Here is a 13,507-nt window from a genome sequence, read left to right on the forward strand (position 1 = left end):
CAGTTTGGCTCAGTGGATAGAGCGTCGGATTGCGGACTGAAAGGTCCCGGGTTCGGTTCTGGTCAAGGGCATGTACTGTGGTTGTGGGCACATCCCCAGTAGGGGGTGTGCAAAAGGCAGCTGATCGATGATTCTCTCTCATCGATGCTTCTAACTCTCTATCCCTCTCTCTTCCTCTCTGTGAAAAATCAATAAAATATATTTTAAAAAGTAAAAATAAAAATAAAAATAAAAATAAATTCTCACAAAAGTCCTGGGAGGCAGGCACTATTATCATCCCCATTTTATCATAAGGAAACCACAGCACGGGGGGTTCCCAAACCTGCCCAAGGTCCCTAAGTAGTAAGCAGTCACTGGATTCTTAAGCTTGACTATTATGTGATCAGTGGCCTCCTGGTGAATCAAAATTCGCAGAGTTGAAATCTAAAATCATTACAAGACAAAAGCCAAGGGATGGTCCAGAGAAGCAAAAGAAGGTTGGCATGTGTTCTCTCTCTCTCTCTCTCTCTCTCTCTCTCTCTCTCTCTCTCTCGCAGGCATTGGAAACATTATGTCATGTGAGTCTCCAGTCTTACAAGGCAGACCCTGCCCCCACTTTACAGATAAGGAAAGGGAGGCTAAAGGTTAATGGTCCAGGTTCACAGGGCTGCTAGGAGGCAGACCCACATTTAAACTTAGATTCCTGTGGGCTGAGAGCCCAGACTTCTGTAATCATTTTTATTAGCATCTAACGTCTTGTCTTTTTTATGTGTCTCCTGAGTATCAGTACAAATTCTATTTAAAAAAAAAAAACAAAACCTATTATGACTCGTAGTTGGAAGCAAGTGAAATATGCGTGTATTTGCCAAAACCCTCACAAGCATGTCTGTCCCCATCCTGGAGCCCCCTGCACCCCCATTTGGTGTCTGACTCACATTCCTGCAGACCTGCTCCATGTGGACATTCTGCTTCGTGGCCTCGAGTTTCAAAAGGGAAATCTGATTGGCACACAGGCCCGAGGCCCCAGAGCCAGCTGCCTGGCCCCCTGACAATGAACAATGGACGTGGAATGTCGGTTCTGTACACACTCCGGAGAAGCTGGTTACCCAGCTCATCGGGGCAAGCCCAGGGCGCCCCGGTCAGCACTGGCCCTGACCGATGACTGTGCCTGTTGTAGGGGCAGTGCCCGCCACACAGAGGGGAACATTCCAAGCAGACTGTTTTCTTTCCCCCTTTTTAAAAAAATCACATCACTTGCTTCCTTCACTCTGACATGAAATAGCCTGCTGTGACGAGGAACAAGACGAGGTTGTCTTGGGGTCAGAAAAGCTAACCAGCATGGCTCACGGGGTTCCTAGAAGGAACCAGGGGGTGGGGATTAGCCCTGCTGACGGCCATGCAGCTGATGCATGCCACATTTGTTAAGCAAAAAAGAAAGAAAATCTCAATATACCTTTACTCTTACCAGGAGGCTCAACACTCTTGCCTACAGCCCCCAGGGAGCAGTTATTTCAGCCCAAATGGCACTTACCTTCTGGCCCTGGGTAAACAAATGGGTGTGTTCAGAGGTTCTTTTCCCATCCCTTCACTCCTGTGACTCTATTTTATCATGGAACCCCCTTAGGAAAACAGAAATTAGAGGCAGGAATGTCGCTTTCTACCTGACAGACAGTCCTGGTTCCAGCCCTGGCTGTGACTCGGCCATCACCGGGCCAGGTGGCAACTGATCAATGTTTCTCACATTGATGTTTCTCTTTCCCTCTCACTTCCTCTCTCTCTGAAAAATCAATAAAAAGTCTTAAAAGAAAGAGAATGTGGAGAGGAAGGGCAGGCTTTGGAAGTGTGAAGCCTGTGCAGTTACACAGGGCTCCACACTCAGTAGTCACTGTCTTAAAATGTTTAATCATTTCTGAGCAAGGAGCCTTACATTTTCATTCTGCATTGAGCCCCACAAATTACGTCGCTGGTCCTGCCAACACGTCCTGGGAAGCACCAGGTAACTTTCTTATATTATAGCCCAGAGAAGCCTGAGACAAGAAACTGGGATATGTCACTCCTCTGCTGGACATGAAGGCCCCGGTCACAGAGTGTGAGGCGGGACGGCGCACTGGGCCCAAGAACATGGGCCTGAAGAGACACGTTGAGCTGGGTGCAAGTCTGCACCCGCAGACCTCAGACAAACTCCCTAACCCAGTGGTCGGCAAACTCATTAGTCAACAGAGCCAAATATCAACAGTACAACAATTGAAATTTCTTTTTAGAGCCAACATTTTTAAACTTAACCTATATAGGTAGGTACATTGTTATTAACTTAATTAGGGTACTCCTAATCTGGCCTTTGCTAAAAACTCAAGGAGCCAAAGAGCCGCAGTTTGCCGACCACTAACCTGTCTGAAGACAGCTCTCCTGACCTGTAAAGCAGATTACTGAGGCCCACTCTTCCCTGTGAATAATGAAGAAAGGTCTGTAATGAAGACGCCGTCTGGTTGGCAGGTGCTGAACAAATGGAAGGTCCCTCCTGACTTGTGTAGGCGAAACCTACTTCCGGATGGGCCAGCACCTACAATCTAAAGGCAGGGAGGCGCCAGGTGGCCATGAAGATCCCTTTGGCTCTAGGATGGCACGATTCTCCATTCACCAAGGCCTAGACACCAGGCCTCCCCCACTCCATGGATATTATTCAGGACACCTTTGATTGCAAGGATGGAAACTTGTATTAACTTAAGAGAAAGTGGTAGTTTGCTACTAAATGAAACTGGGAAGTACAAGGGCAGAGGCAGTGCTGTACCTGAGGATTTATACAATGTTACTCTCTCTCGCTCTCTCGCTCTCTCTCTCTCTCTCTCTCTCTCTCTCTCTCGCTCTCGCTCTCACTCTCGCTCTCACTCTCCCCTCCCAACCTCCGTATTTTTACTCTGCTTTGCTTCATTCTGAACTCATGTTCCCTTCATGTAGTGGACAGTGTGGCTGCCCACAGCCCTAGACCCAGACTCTCTAGCTTAGCAAGCCCATTGGGGACAGACGTATCTCTCTCAATATCTATATAGCAACCGAGGGAAAGACTCTAATTGATGCTGCTTGGATTACCCACTCCTGAACCAGCCACAACGCCAGAGTGACAGGGTTTGTGTCCAACCAAGAGCAAGACAATGGGCCCCAAGCCCTACAACCAACAGTCCAATGAGACCACGCAAACTAGAGATGCCAGACAGATAAATGCAACGTGACCACTGGGCCTTATGTGTGTGCTATTCATTCCCAACAGGAGCCATGGGACCTGAAGGGAGGGAGAGGGGAATCGGTGGTGTAGATGGAGCCCTTAAACTGGCCTTCCCCGAAGGATGGGAAACAGTGACACTCCTCAAGGAGAGTCTCTGTGAGGAAAGACAAAGCACTGAGAAATGCAGGGTGTGTTCAAAGCTATCATACTAGTTGCATAACTGCAATTAACCTTTAAAAATTTTTATAGAGATGTATTTATTTTCATGTTTATCTTTTATTTAGGCAAATGATCCTGGTTTTGCATTTTAGTGCTAATAGAAGTTTCCTTCTTAAAATAGCTTTAAGTAAAAACAAAGGAGGTCGGTTGGAACAAAAATATTAAGCAAATAATAATGTAGATAATAATGTAGAATTAAGGAGCTGTGGACAAATCAGTGCATGTATTATGCCAATGACTGAAGTGTGAGAAACGTTAGCTTAGTATATACACAGAACTTTCCCCAAGAAGCAGTGAAAACCAGTAACTATGCTATGGCTGGTCTATATGGTACCTCTGCTTAACTAAATATTGTCTTTCTTTGTGTGAATGGCAAAGCTTTACTCTCAGGCCACTAAGTGGATCTGGAATAAGATCCTAGAATCCTCAGCTTCTACGTGGCAACACCTATTCCCTAGATATACTTGTGTCTCATGGCAAAAGGGGAACCACCATGCAGGATGTTGGCCCACTGCATTACCCTCTGTTTCAGAGACAGTCACACAGAGGTAGGGTTGATATGAAAATCACTCAGCACAGAGTTGGCCAGGCTGATTGTCTCTGAGAACAGAGGGACCTATTCTCCATGGCTATCCAAGGCCAGCTGGCCCAAGAAGTGCCAGCCATCCCTCTGAGGCCAGAGTGTCCCCAGCTGATTTCCACATATATCCACATGTAAAGTGGCAGCTGGTCCCTCATTTGCATACCTGCTTGCGCTTCTAATTAGCTACCAATTTTGGCCACAAATAATTTAAGAATGCCTATTATTGTCCACTCTCCTGTTCAATTATTTCCTGCAGGCCAAAGAAAGAAGTCACCAGGGCTTTGATGCGAATCGAGATGCCAAAAAGCTGAACAAAGCCTGCAAAGGAATGGGTATGGAATGTATTTTGTTTGCTAATTTACTTTTGAAGTTGATTAAATTTGATCTCATGTCCAACTTTCCCATGGCTTCGGGAAGATGACTTCCCAGTTAACTTGTGTCCTCTAGGGCCTAGAGTCTAGGCTAATCCAAGTTCATTACTTGTAAGGTTCTCTATAAAAGAATCCAAAATTATAATCAGATCTTATTGCTTTTCAGGATTCAATATAACAGTTTAATTTGCCCTGGAGGTGAAAGAAAATTCAGGAGAAGTATAGTTCATGAATGTTAATGTCATCTAAGCCCCTCGTATCCCTTTATTGCCCAAGAAATGTTGGGAGGTCTCAAAGGAGTTGAGGTTGGAAAAGATCTGGAAGGAAGTGGTAGAAAAGATTTCTACATAGTAAGTATTCTTAAATAAAACAGAGAGAGATGGAGGGAGGAGGAAGAGGAGGAGGAGGAGGAGGAGGAGGAGGAGGAGGAGAGGAGAGAGAGAGAGAGAGAGAGAGAGAGAGAGAGAGAGAGAGAGAGAGAGCTGGAAATGAAGGATGTTAACCAGGTCACTTAATTTGGGGCATCAGAGGAGAGTGCAGCAGAGGGGAGCTGCTCCTATCTTAAATCCAGACCTGGCCAATCTTGTATTTGAACAACTGTTGGGAGATATATTTGCCTGGAAGGGACAGGATGTTTATAGTCCTGAGTTCTGCAGAGTGGCTGAGCCAGCCCCACAGGTGCTTCCCTGCTGCCTCTTGAGTGAGGTCCTAACACCTGCATGTGGGTTGGAACCAAGAGCTGAAGTGGGTGTGGGAATGATTCAGCTGTGGTTAAAGATAAATCCCCGCATTCTCAGCCCACCATGCAAGTGTAGTTCAGTAAGCACAGGTGGGACACCTACTGAATGGCAGTCACGCAGTGTTCTCTCCCCCCTTTTGGATGTGTTTGGATGTGGCCACAAGGTGGGACCACTCTTGTGTTGGTCACTGTTGTAGAGCACCTTCTAAGTGCCAAGTGCCAAGCAGTGTACTGCATGCCCATCATCTTGTATAATCCTCCCAATAACCCTGTAAAGTTGTATTATAATAATGTGACAGATGAGAATGCCGAGGCTCTGAGGTTAATGATCTTGCTCAAGGCCAAAGAGTTATGAAATGAGGGTGGGTGAACAGAAACTAGGGCCATCTTGGAAAGCTATTGTTTGGTTGAAGCATTCCAACCTTTACTAAGAAGCACAAGCCAAAGCAAAATTGTATCACTGACAAAAGTTGTCAGCAAGACCATGCTCCCATCTCATTAATATACCATCCGTGTCAGGACTGGATTTAAATGTCCAGGGACTTGGTGTCCAACAACCACAAAGGTGAGCCATGTGAGTCATTTAAATTTTTTAAGAAGCCAAAGTTTAAAAGAAAAAAAAAGGTGAAATTAATTTGAATTATAAATTTTAGGTAACTCAATACTGTATCAAAAGTATTTCAGCTATCAATATAAAAAATCATTAATGAGATATTTGACATCCCTTTTTTCACATTATATCTTTAAAACATGATATGTATTCTATACTCACAGAACATTTCAACTTGGACCAGCCACAGTTCAAGTCCTCAACAGCCACAGGCATCCATTGCATTGAGTAGAGCAGGTCTAGAGGCCCCATAATTTAAAAGATCATGTGCACTTTCTACCCACTCACCACCTACTCAATTCAAAATAATAAGAATGCTATTCCACAAAATAATATCTGATTTTTTCAAAGAGCAACATGAAACTTAGAGGTTTCCTTGTTTGTTTCTTTGGCGTCTCTCCTCTCCTTTCCTAAGTAGTGACTGGTCTGCGTCTTGGGGGTAACAGCCCCTGACTGTCCCCCCAATGCTGATGCTCTTTGTCAGGCCTTCCTTACAGGCCTCTGTCCCTCTGCTGCCCACATCCCTGCAGGACCCTTCTGAAGACAATGCCTTAATCCTGACAGTGTATGGACCCCAACGTAAACAGACGTCTGCCATTCTCCCCCACAGAAACAGAAACAGGATCTTAGAGAGGAAGGCTGCCCTAGAGATGCTGTAGTCCCCAGTTTTTGAGTCTTCGTTAATATGCAGGTGCTGACTGGGTGGACCTGAGGGGTTTCAGAGATTGTCCATTTCCAGTGAGTACCCTGGCGATGCTGATGCAGCAGGGCCTGGAACCTCACCTTGGGGCACAAGGTGTAGTCCATGTGAAATCCACAGGGAGGAAACAATGCTGCGAAAACCACGAAGGAGCCGACCTTGAGACCCTGAGCCCAGGCTCTTCCCCTTCCCCAGGAGTGGGGATGAACTTTGGACCTGGATTTGAGCTACTGCTCTGCCACTTCCTCGTGCCCTGATCTTCGTTGTCTTGTCTACAAAATGAGGTGAATACTGTCTCCACACAGGGAGGTGCTGAGGATAAATCAGGCAGCACAGGGCCCAGCCCCTCACTGGCCCTCACTATATGCTCATTTTCTCCTTTTCAACAATATTCAGATCCAAAGTCCACACAAAGGCAATTAGGTTAGTATGAGCAGCGAAGAGACCCACCCCTGTGCGGTCCTCTGCTGAGGGTGTACCAGGTCAAATGGTGCCCATTCCCTCCTCCCCCAAAAAACATGTCCCCCTGGGAACTGTGATATGACCTTATTTGGGAAAGGGTCCTTGCATATGTAATTAAGGATTTTGCGATGAGGTCATTCTGGACTACCTGGGTGGTCCCTAAATCCTTTGACAAGTGTCTTTAAAGGAGACAGAAGACAAGACCCAGGGAGAAGGCCAAGGGAGGACAGGCAGCGATGCAGATACAAACCAAGGAACACGAGGCTTGCCAGCCTCCTCCAGAGCTTCTGAGGGGAGTGAGGCCCTGCTGTTGTTTTAAGCCCCCCAGTTTGTGGGAATTAATACAGCGTCAGAAACTAATCCAGTGAGCAAGTAGAAAATAATGACCCTCCCAGGCAGGTAAAATCCTCCTTCATTCATGCTCCATTCCCTGCACCTCCATTTCCAAAGGAGAAATGGAGGGATTGGAAAGTCTGCTGGTGTTTTTGTTGTTGTTGCTGTCATTCCATTGATTTTTAGGGAGAGTGGAAGAGATAGGGAAAGAGAGAGAGCAACACATTGATTGGCTGCCTCCTGCATGAGCCCTGACCGGTGCCCTGGCCAGGGAGGAGCCTGCAACCAAAGTATGGACTCTTGACCGGAATCAAACCCAGGACCCTTTGGTCCGAAGGCCGATGCTCTATCCATTGAGCCAAACCGGCTAGGGTGCCCACTGGTGTTAACAGAAGGGACTGGCCCTTGGTCACCAAAGATGGGGCTGCAGCCCCGGGCTCAGCGGGGCCGGCTGTGGCTGGCATCTGGAGCCGGCAGGGGAAAGCTGAGCTGCTGCCTCTGGCTCACTGCGGGGCTCACTCATGTGGCACAAGGGCCCCTGGTGTGAAGTGGAGGGCACTTCAAACCCAGTGACCTTCATCCCACTGAAACTCAGCTTGGTATCTTCCCAGAAAACTACTGGGAAAGCAAAAGCCAGGAGGCCCTCCCCGCTGCTGGTCACCCCGTCTTGACCTCTGCTGTGTAATTACTCGACAGTGTCCCATGCACAGTCGGGGCTGAGGTTCCTTCTTGTCTCATATTTTTAAAAGTCTTTCCCAGAACCACTGGGGACTGGCCCCGGTGCCTCAAACCATTGTAAATGTTTACAGGAAATTGTTGGGCAGCACAGACTGCTTAGATGACACGCATATTGTGAAATGTAAGATGAGGTCACTGTTCAGTTAATCCCTTCTTGGGTAGTGGGAACGGCTCCCAGGATAAACCTGAGACCCAGACTCAAAGGGATTGAGGGAAATCTAGTCATTTCCACGCCTCCCCACACCTCCAGGCTGTTACTGAGTCATCCCGGGCCTGCTTTGCTCTTTGATTTCTCTTTGTAAAGCATCTCAGGAAGGAAAGTCTAAATGACATTACTTTTTAGATTTTAACTCCATTTTCCTGAATTATCCAGGTATAGGTTGACTATGGCATCAGAGTAGAGGGCTTCCCATTGGTCCCTGTTACATACAGTCCACCTGGGAAGTACATGAGGTCAACACCAAAGCAAAGACAAGGTTCGGTCTAATTCAGTGCAAACTTCTCCATTCATTCATTCATTCATTCATTCATTCATGTATGCATGCATTTGAACATTCGTTCACTCATCAAATCCTCTGGGAAATACCTAGAGCTTCTCTGTGAATTGAGCAGCGAGCAAAACCCCCCACTCCATGGAACTTGTAGAGTGGCATGGTAGAGACAGGACAGAGAAAAACAGGCCACGCGAGCCAGTGAATTGAGTCCTAAAGGAGGAGGAGGAGTGAACGTGATGGTCAAAGATAAAGATGTTCCAGGTAGAAGAACAGCCCAGAGGTGAGAGAGAAAGTGATACTTGTACTAGAACCTGCAAGTGATTCATAGAATTGATGGAAGAGAGGCTTGGGAGCAGGTGGGTGAAGGGGCAAGACTTAGACAGGCAAGTAGGAACTAATCCAAAAGGCTTCGTATGCCCACTGAAGAGTTGCGACTGCATTATGGATTTAAAGGGGCCTGTATTGAAAGGTGTGAAGCAGAGGCATGAGCAGGCTGACCTGCTCATTAGGAAGATTGTTCTGGGGATAGTGAATGCTGATTGGAAAAGGGGAGAGTGAGGCAGGAAACCCATGTGGGTGTCATTAGTTCTGCTGAGCAATGTGACAGAGGTGGGGATGGAAGACATGGCTGCCCCTGAGAGGTGAAATACTGAGGTATTAGTGGTGACTAACTGGATGTGGGGTGAGGGAAAACAGGAAGCCAGGGAGGAGCCCCAGATTCCCAGTTGCCACAAGACAGCGAAGGGGCCCCCTGGGAGGTAGGAAGGCTCTTTCCAGGAATGACAACGGTCGGTAAAGGTCCAGGCTTGAGATACGAGTGTCCTAGACCCAGGCAAGAGCAGCGCACCTGGAAAGAAAGGGGTGGGTTCGAGAGATTTTTAAAGAAATCCCTCTTGAGGTGAGATTTCTGGCACTCAGAAGTTTAAAAAAAAAGTCACAGAGGAAGTAACTGGATACACATTACGTAGGTGATGCTACAGGAGGAAACGAAGAGGAACAACATAAATAACAGTGCTGGAACGGAACCAGAATGAGGCAGGCAATTAACCCCTACTTCCTTTACAAGTGAGCTCATCCTAGAATGTTCTGTTTCTCTAACTGAAATAAAAAAAAAAAGCTAGGTCTCCCCAGAATTGTAAAGTGGAAACTAATCCTTAAGTCTAAGTGAATGGTCCATCACCATGCTGAAGTTAGAACATTTTCATCCACTCTTTAGCTTTCGTCCCCTACCCAACACAGCCCAGACACTAGCCTACATTTTGTCTCTATAGATTTTCCTATTCTGGATTTTCACATGAATGGAATCATCTAACATGGTCTTCTGAGATTGGCTTCTTTCAGTTAGCACCATGTTTTCAACGCTCATTCATATTGTATCTGGTATTGGTACTTTATTCCTTTTCCTGGCTAAATAAGATTCCGTTGTATAACTATACCACATTTTGTTTATCCATCTGTCCACTGATGGACATTCTGGTTGTTTCCATCTTTTGGTTATTGTGAATGATGATGCAATAAACATTCGTGTACATGTTTTGCAAGGACATTTGTTTTCATTTCTCTTGAGTATATAGCTAGGAGTGAAATAAGGAGTAGGCCACAGACTTCTTCCTTTTACCACCACAATGTCTAGCTCTGTGCTTCATACAGTGTAAGGCCTCCACAGATATTTGTCAAGTGAGTGAAAAGGATACCATTCTCCACAAGACATTAAAGCTAAAGCACAAGGGTTCCACCACAGCCTCTGGCCAAGACCCGGACTCCCTCACACTTGACTACAATAAATCTCCATCATGTTTCTTGTTCACATTTACTTTGCTTCTCTCTCCTGCCCTTTAGGAACTGATGAATCGACCATCATTGAAATCTTATCAAGCAGAACATCGAATGAGCGGCAACAAATAAAGCAAAAGTACAAGTCAATGTATGGCAAGGTGAGTCCAAGGGTCCATGCAAGCATGCATACGGCCTTGGCCTTGATGTCTCTGGCCTGGATGCTCCCCAGGCAGCAGAGAGTGTGTTTACAGCTTCCATGAATTAGCCCAAGAGGAAAAAGAAATAACTATTTAAAACTTGAATTGACTTCAGAAAAACTGAAATTGCCTCATTAACTTAATGGCCCGTAAAACCAGTATTTTCTAACTCGTTATTTTTTTTTAAATTGACTTCATTTTTCTATTAATCTCTCTGCCATTTCCTCCACTCATTTGGACTAATTCCACATATTAACCTACAGATAGGCCAGTGATTTGAAAATCAGTTTTCACAAGTGGGTCTTTATCAAAGAATTCTTCTTTTATTTTGGCTGTCTTCAAGAATGATATATCTTTCATAAGTGATGGGTACAGAAAATTAAAAAAAGCCACCAAAACATTTATTTCATTTTGTTGTTGATGATGGTGTTACGTATAGAAATCATTAAGTATGCATTAGGCATTATATTTTTATTACTATATAATGAACACAATTTAACCTTTTCTTAATGTCATCAGAATGATCAATATACAAAGTGAGTGCTAATTATTATAATGTATTCTAATCCACAGTTATGAAACCTTTATAGTTTAATCACTCCATATAAACAGACATAGGGAAAGATGGATTTTTCTAATTTGACATTGGGCAGGCAGCGGACTCTTTAGTCCTTGGTCTCCTCACACATAGAAGGACAATGATAACTTACCTCCCTACTCAGGTTCTGGGAGAATCAAGCAGGATAATACCAGCAACACGCCAGCAAAGGGGAGCTATGCTGGGCATGACTGTGCCCATTTGACAGAGAGGAGGAGTGGAGCTCATGCGTTTACATGACTTATGCAAAATCACTCGCAAGTAAGAAAAAGAACCAGGACTCAGATCCAGGACTGTGGGCCAGAGCTCCCTCCTGGAGAACCCGCCGCCATGAGTCGGCTGTTTATTGATACACCAGGTGGCCCAGATGGCTGTGCTTCTACAGTCTTTCTGCATCTCTCTTCACACTCAGGCTTGTCAGTGTCATTCATTGAGGACGCTGCAGTTCGGCTGCATTTAAAGGGACTGAATGACGTGGAGCTATCATCCACGCCAGCCCCACTAACTGCAGCAGCCTGCAAGTGCCCTGACTATTCCCACTATGGCAATATGGAAAGTCCGATGTGGGCTTCTCCAGTTTTACTGTGAAATGGGAGTAAGTGGGTTTGAAGTGAGGGCCTGGGGGCTCTGGTAAAGATAAAGCACACATGCTCTGGCACAAAGCGTTGCAATTCCAGACAGCGAGACCTCCGGAGAGGTGATGTAGAATCACAGCATCGTGCGGCTAGAAGACATTAGAGATGAACAGACCGAAGTCCCCCTGCCAGCGAGCTCAGAGGGAAGCAGGTGACATGGCTGGATAGCTGGAGAGCCAGGGTTCGAGCTGAGGCACCCTGAGCCGGCTTCCGTGTCCAAGCAGAATGTAAACACACAAGGATTTGTTTTCTTGCCTGTGGCTTGTGAAAATAGGCAGCCGGATTTCTTTTCTGCAGTTTTATATACAGTGGCCCCAGCCACAGAGGGCACATTCCACGACCCTCGGAGGCCGTCTGAATCTGCAGATAGTACCAAACCCTAATATATTCTGTTTTTTTCCCATCCATACACATCTATGCTAAAGTTTAACTTATAGATGAGGCTCAGGAAGAGAGAAATGACAATAACTAATAATACAGAAAAATTATAACTATATACTATAATAAAAGTTACGGAAATGTGGCATTATTAAGTAAAATAAGGGTGACTCGAACACAAGTACTGTGATACTGTGACAGTTGATCTGATAATCCAGACATCATCTAAGTATTCCTTCAAGGATTTCACAAGAAAACCAGAGTGACCATCCATCCGGTTTGCCCAAGAAGGTCCCTGTGTAGTCCTCTTTTCTCCTGACATTATCCACAGTGCCCCTTTTCACTCTCAAACATTCCCATCTGGGTGACAAGGATCCGCTCCCCCTAGAAATTTCAAGCCTGTATTTTAGTCCTTGCTGGCTGAGTGTCTAAGGGTAAGTCCTTCATCGTTTTGAGGTCAGTAAATGGGGGTAATGTTCATACACCCCCCGCCAGGGCCGTCTTAGGGATCAATGAGAAAGCCCTGTGAGTTCCCAAAATATTCTGCAGATGCTGCTTGTTATTGTGATTCACCTTTTGGGCCCCCAGATCCGCGCAGGGAATCTTCTCTCTGCCTCTCTGCCAGTCCTGGGGGGAATGGATGGGTCGTCAGAGCGACCACTGTCCCCCAGAGCAGGTCACCTGTGTCCATAGAGCGCCTGTTTCCATCACCCCTTGAGTGGCCACGGCAGGTTTCTTGTGGACCCGAGGCCTTGTGGTGGGAGAGCATACTCCCGCCCCTCTCCTCCCCGGCCATTCAATGCCCGGGCTCCCGATGTCATCCCTCAGGACCTGCAGGAGGTGCTGGAGAGTGAGCTGAGTGGACATTTCAAGAAGACAGCCTTGGCGCTGCTGGACCGGCCCAGTGAGTACGATGCCCGGCAGCTGCAGAAGGCCATGAAGGGGCTGGGCACGGACGAGGCAATGCTCATCGAGGTCCTGTGCACGAGAACCAACAAGGTGAGTCCCAGCCAAGCCCTCGGCCCCAGCCCGAGGGAGCATCCGCACGCCCCTCGGAGATGGCGGCAGCAGGCAGAAGGGACACTTGGGTGAGCAAGTCTCTGGGCAGAAACGTGTCCGCTTGGCCCGTGCAGGAGCGATGCCTCTTCAGTCCACCGGCTGTCAATCGTGGGGTGACTGCCACTGGCTTGACATGATAGATCCTTCCAGAAAAGCTGTACCAGGGCAGCCTTTGTTTTTCCAGACAGAATCACAGTTTTATGTGCAGCAGGAAAGGCTCTGCTTCCTCTCTCCCAGCCCGGCTTCGCAGATCTCCAGGAATGAATACTGCGATTAGCAGTCCCAGCGTGTGTGGGCAGCCGCCCCGTGCATGGCCCCCGTCCAGCAGGGAGCACAGGAAGGACCACAGGGAGGCAGAGAGGCGGGTGGTGCAGGGGGGTCCCAGGGCTGTCACCACCTCTCTGGAGGTTTCTGTG

General features: G+C 46.8%; 1 protein-coding gene across 2 annotated transcripts in view; it reads left to right on the forward strand.

The window, feature by feature from the left end:
- Positions 1–13,507, forward strand: part of ANXA13 (annexin A13) — a 41,990-nt gene that overhangs the window by 12,555 nt on the left and 15,928 nt on the right. For both annotated transcript variants that reach the window (XM_084865040.1, XM_084865041.1), the window contains exons 3-5: positions 4,258–4,333; positions 10,288–10,382; positions 12,861–13,031. In XM_084865040.1, coding sequence (XP_084721166.1) covers positions 4,258–4,333; positions 10,288–10,382; positions 12,861–13,031 — 342 coding nt within the window. The remainder of the gene's footprint in view (positions 1–4,257; positions 4,334–10,287; positions 10,383–12,860; positions 13,032–13,507) is intronic.

This window comes from Pipistrellus hanaki (genome assembly GCF_964339955.1).
Source record: "Pipistrellus hanaki genome assembly, chromosome: 17".
Classification (NCBI taxonomy): Eukaryota; Metazoa; Chordata; class Mammalia; order Chiroptera; family Vespertilionidae; genus Pipistrellus; species Pipistrellus hanaki.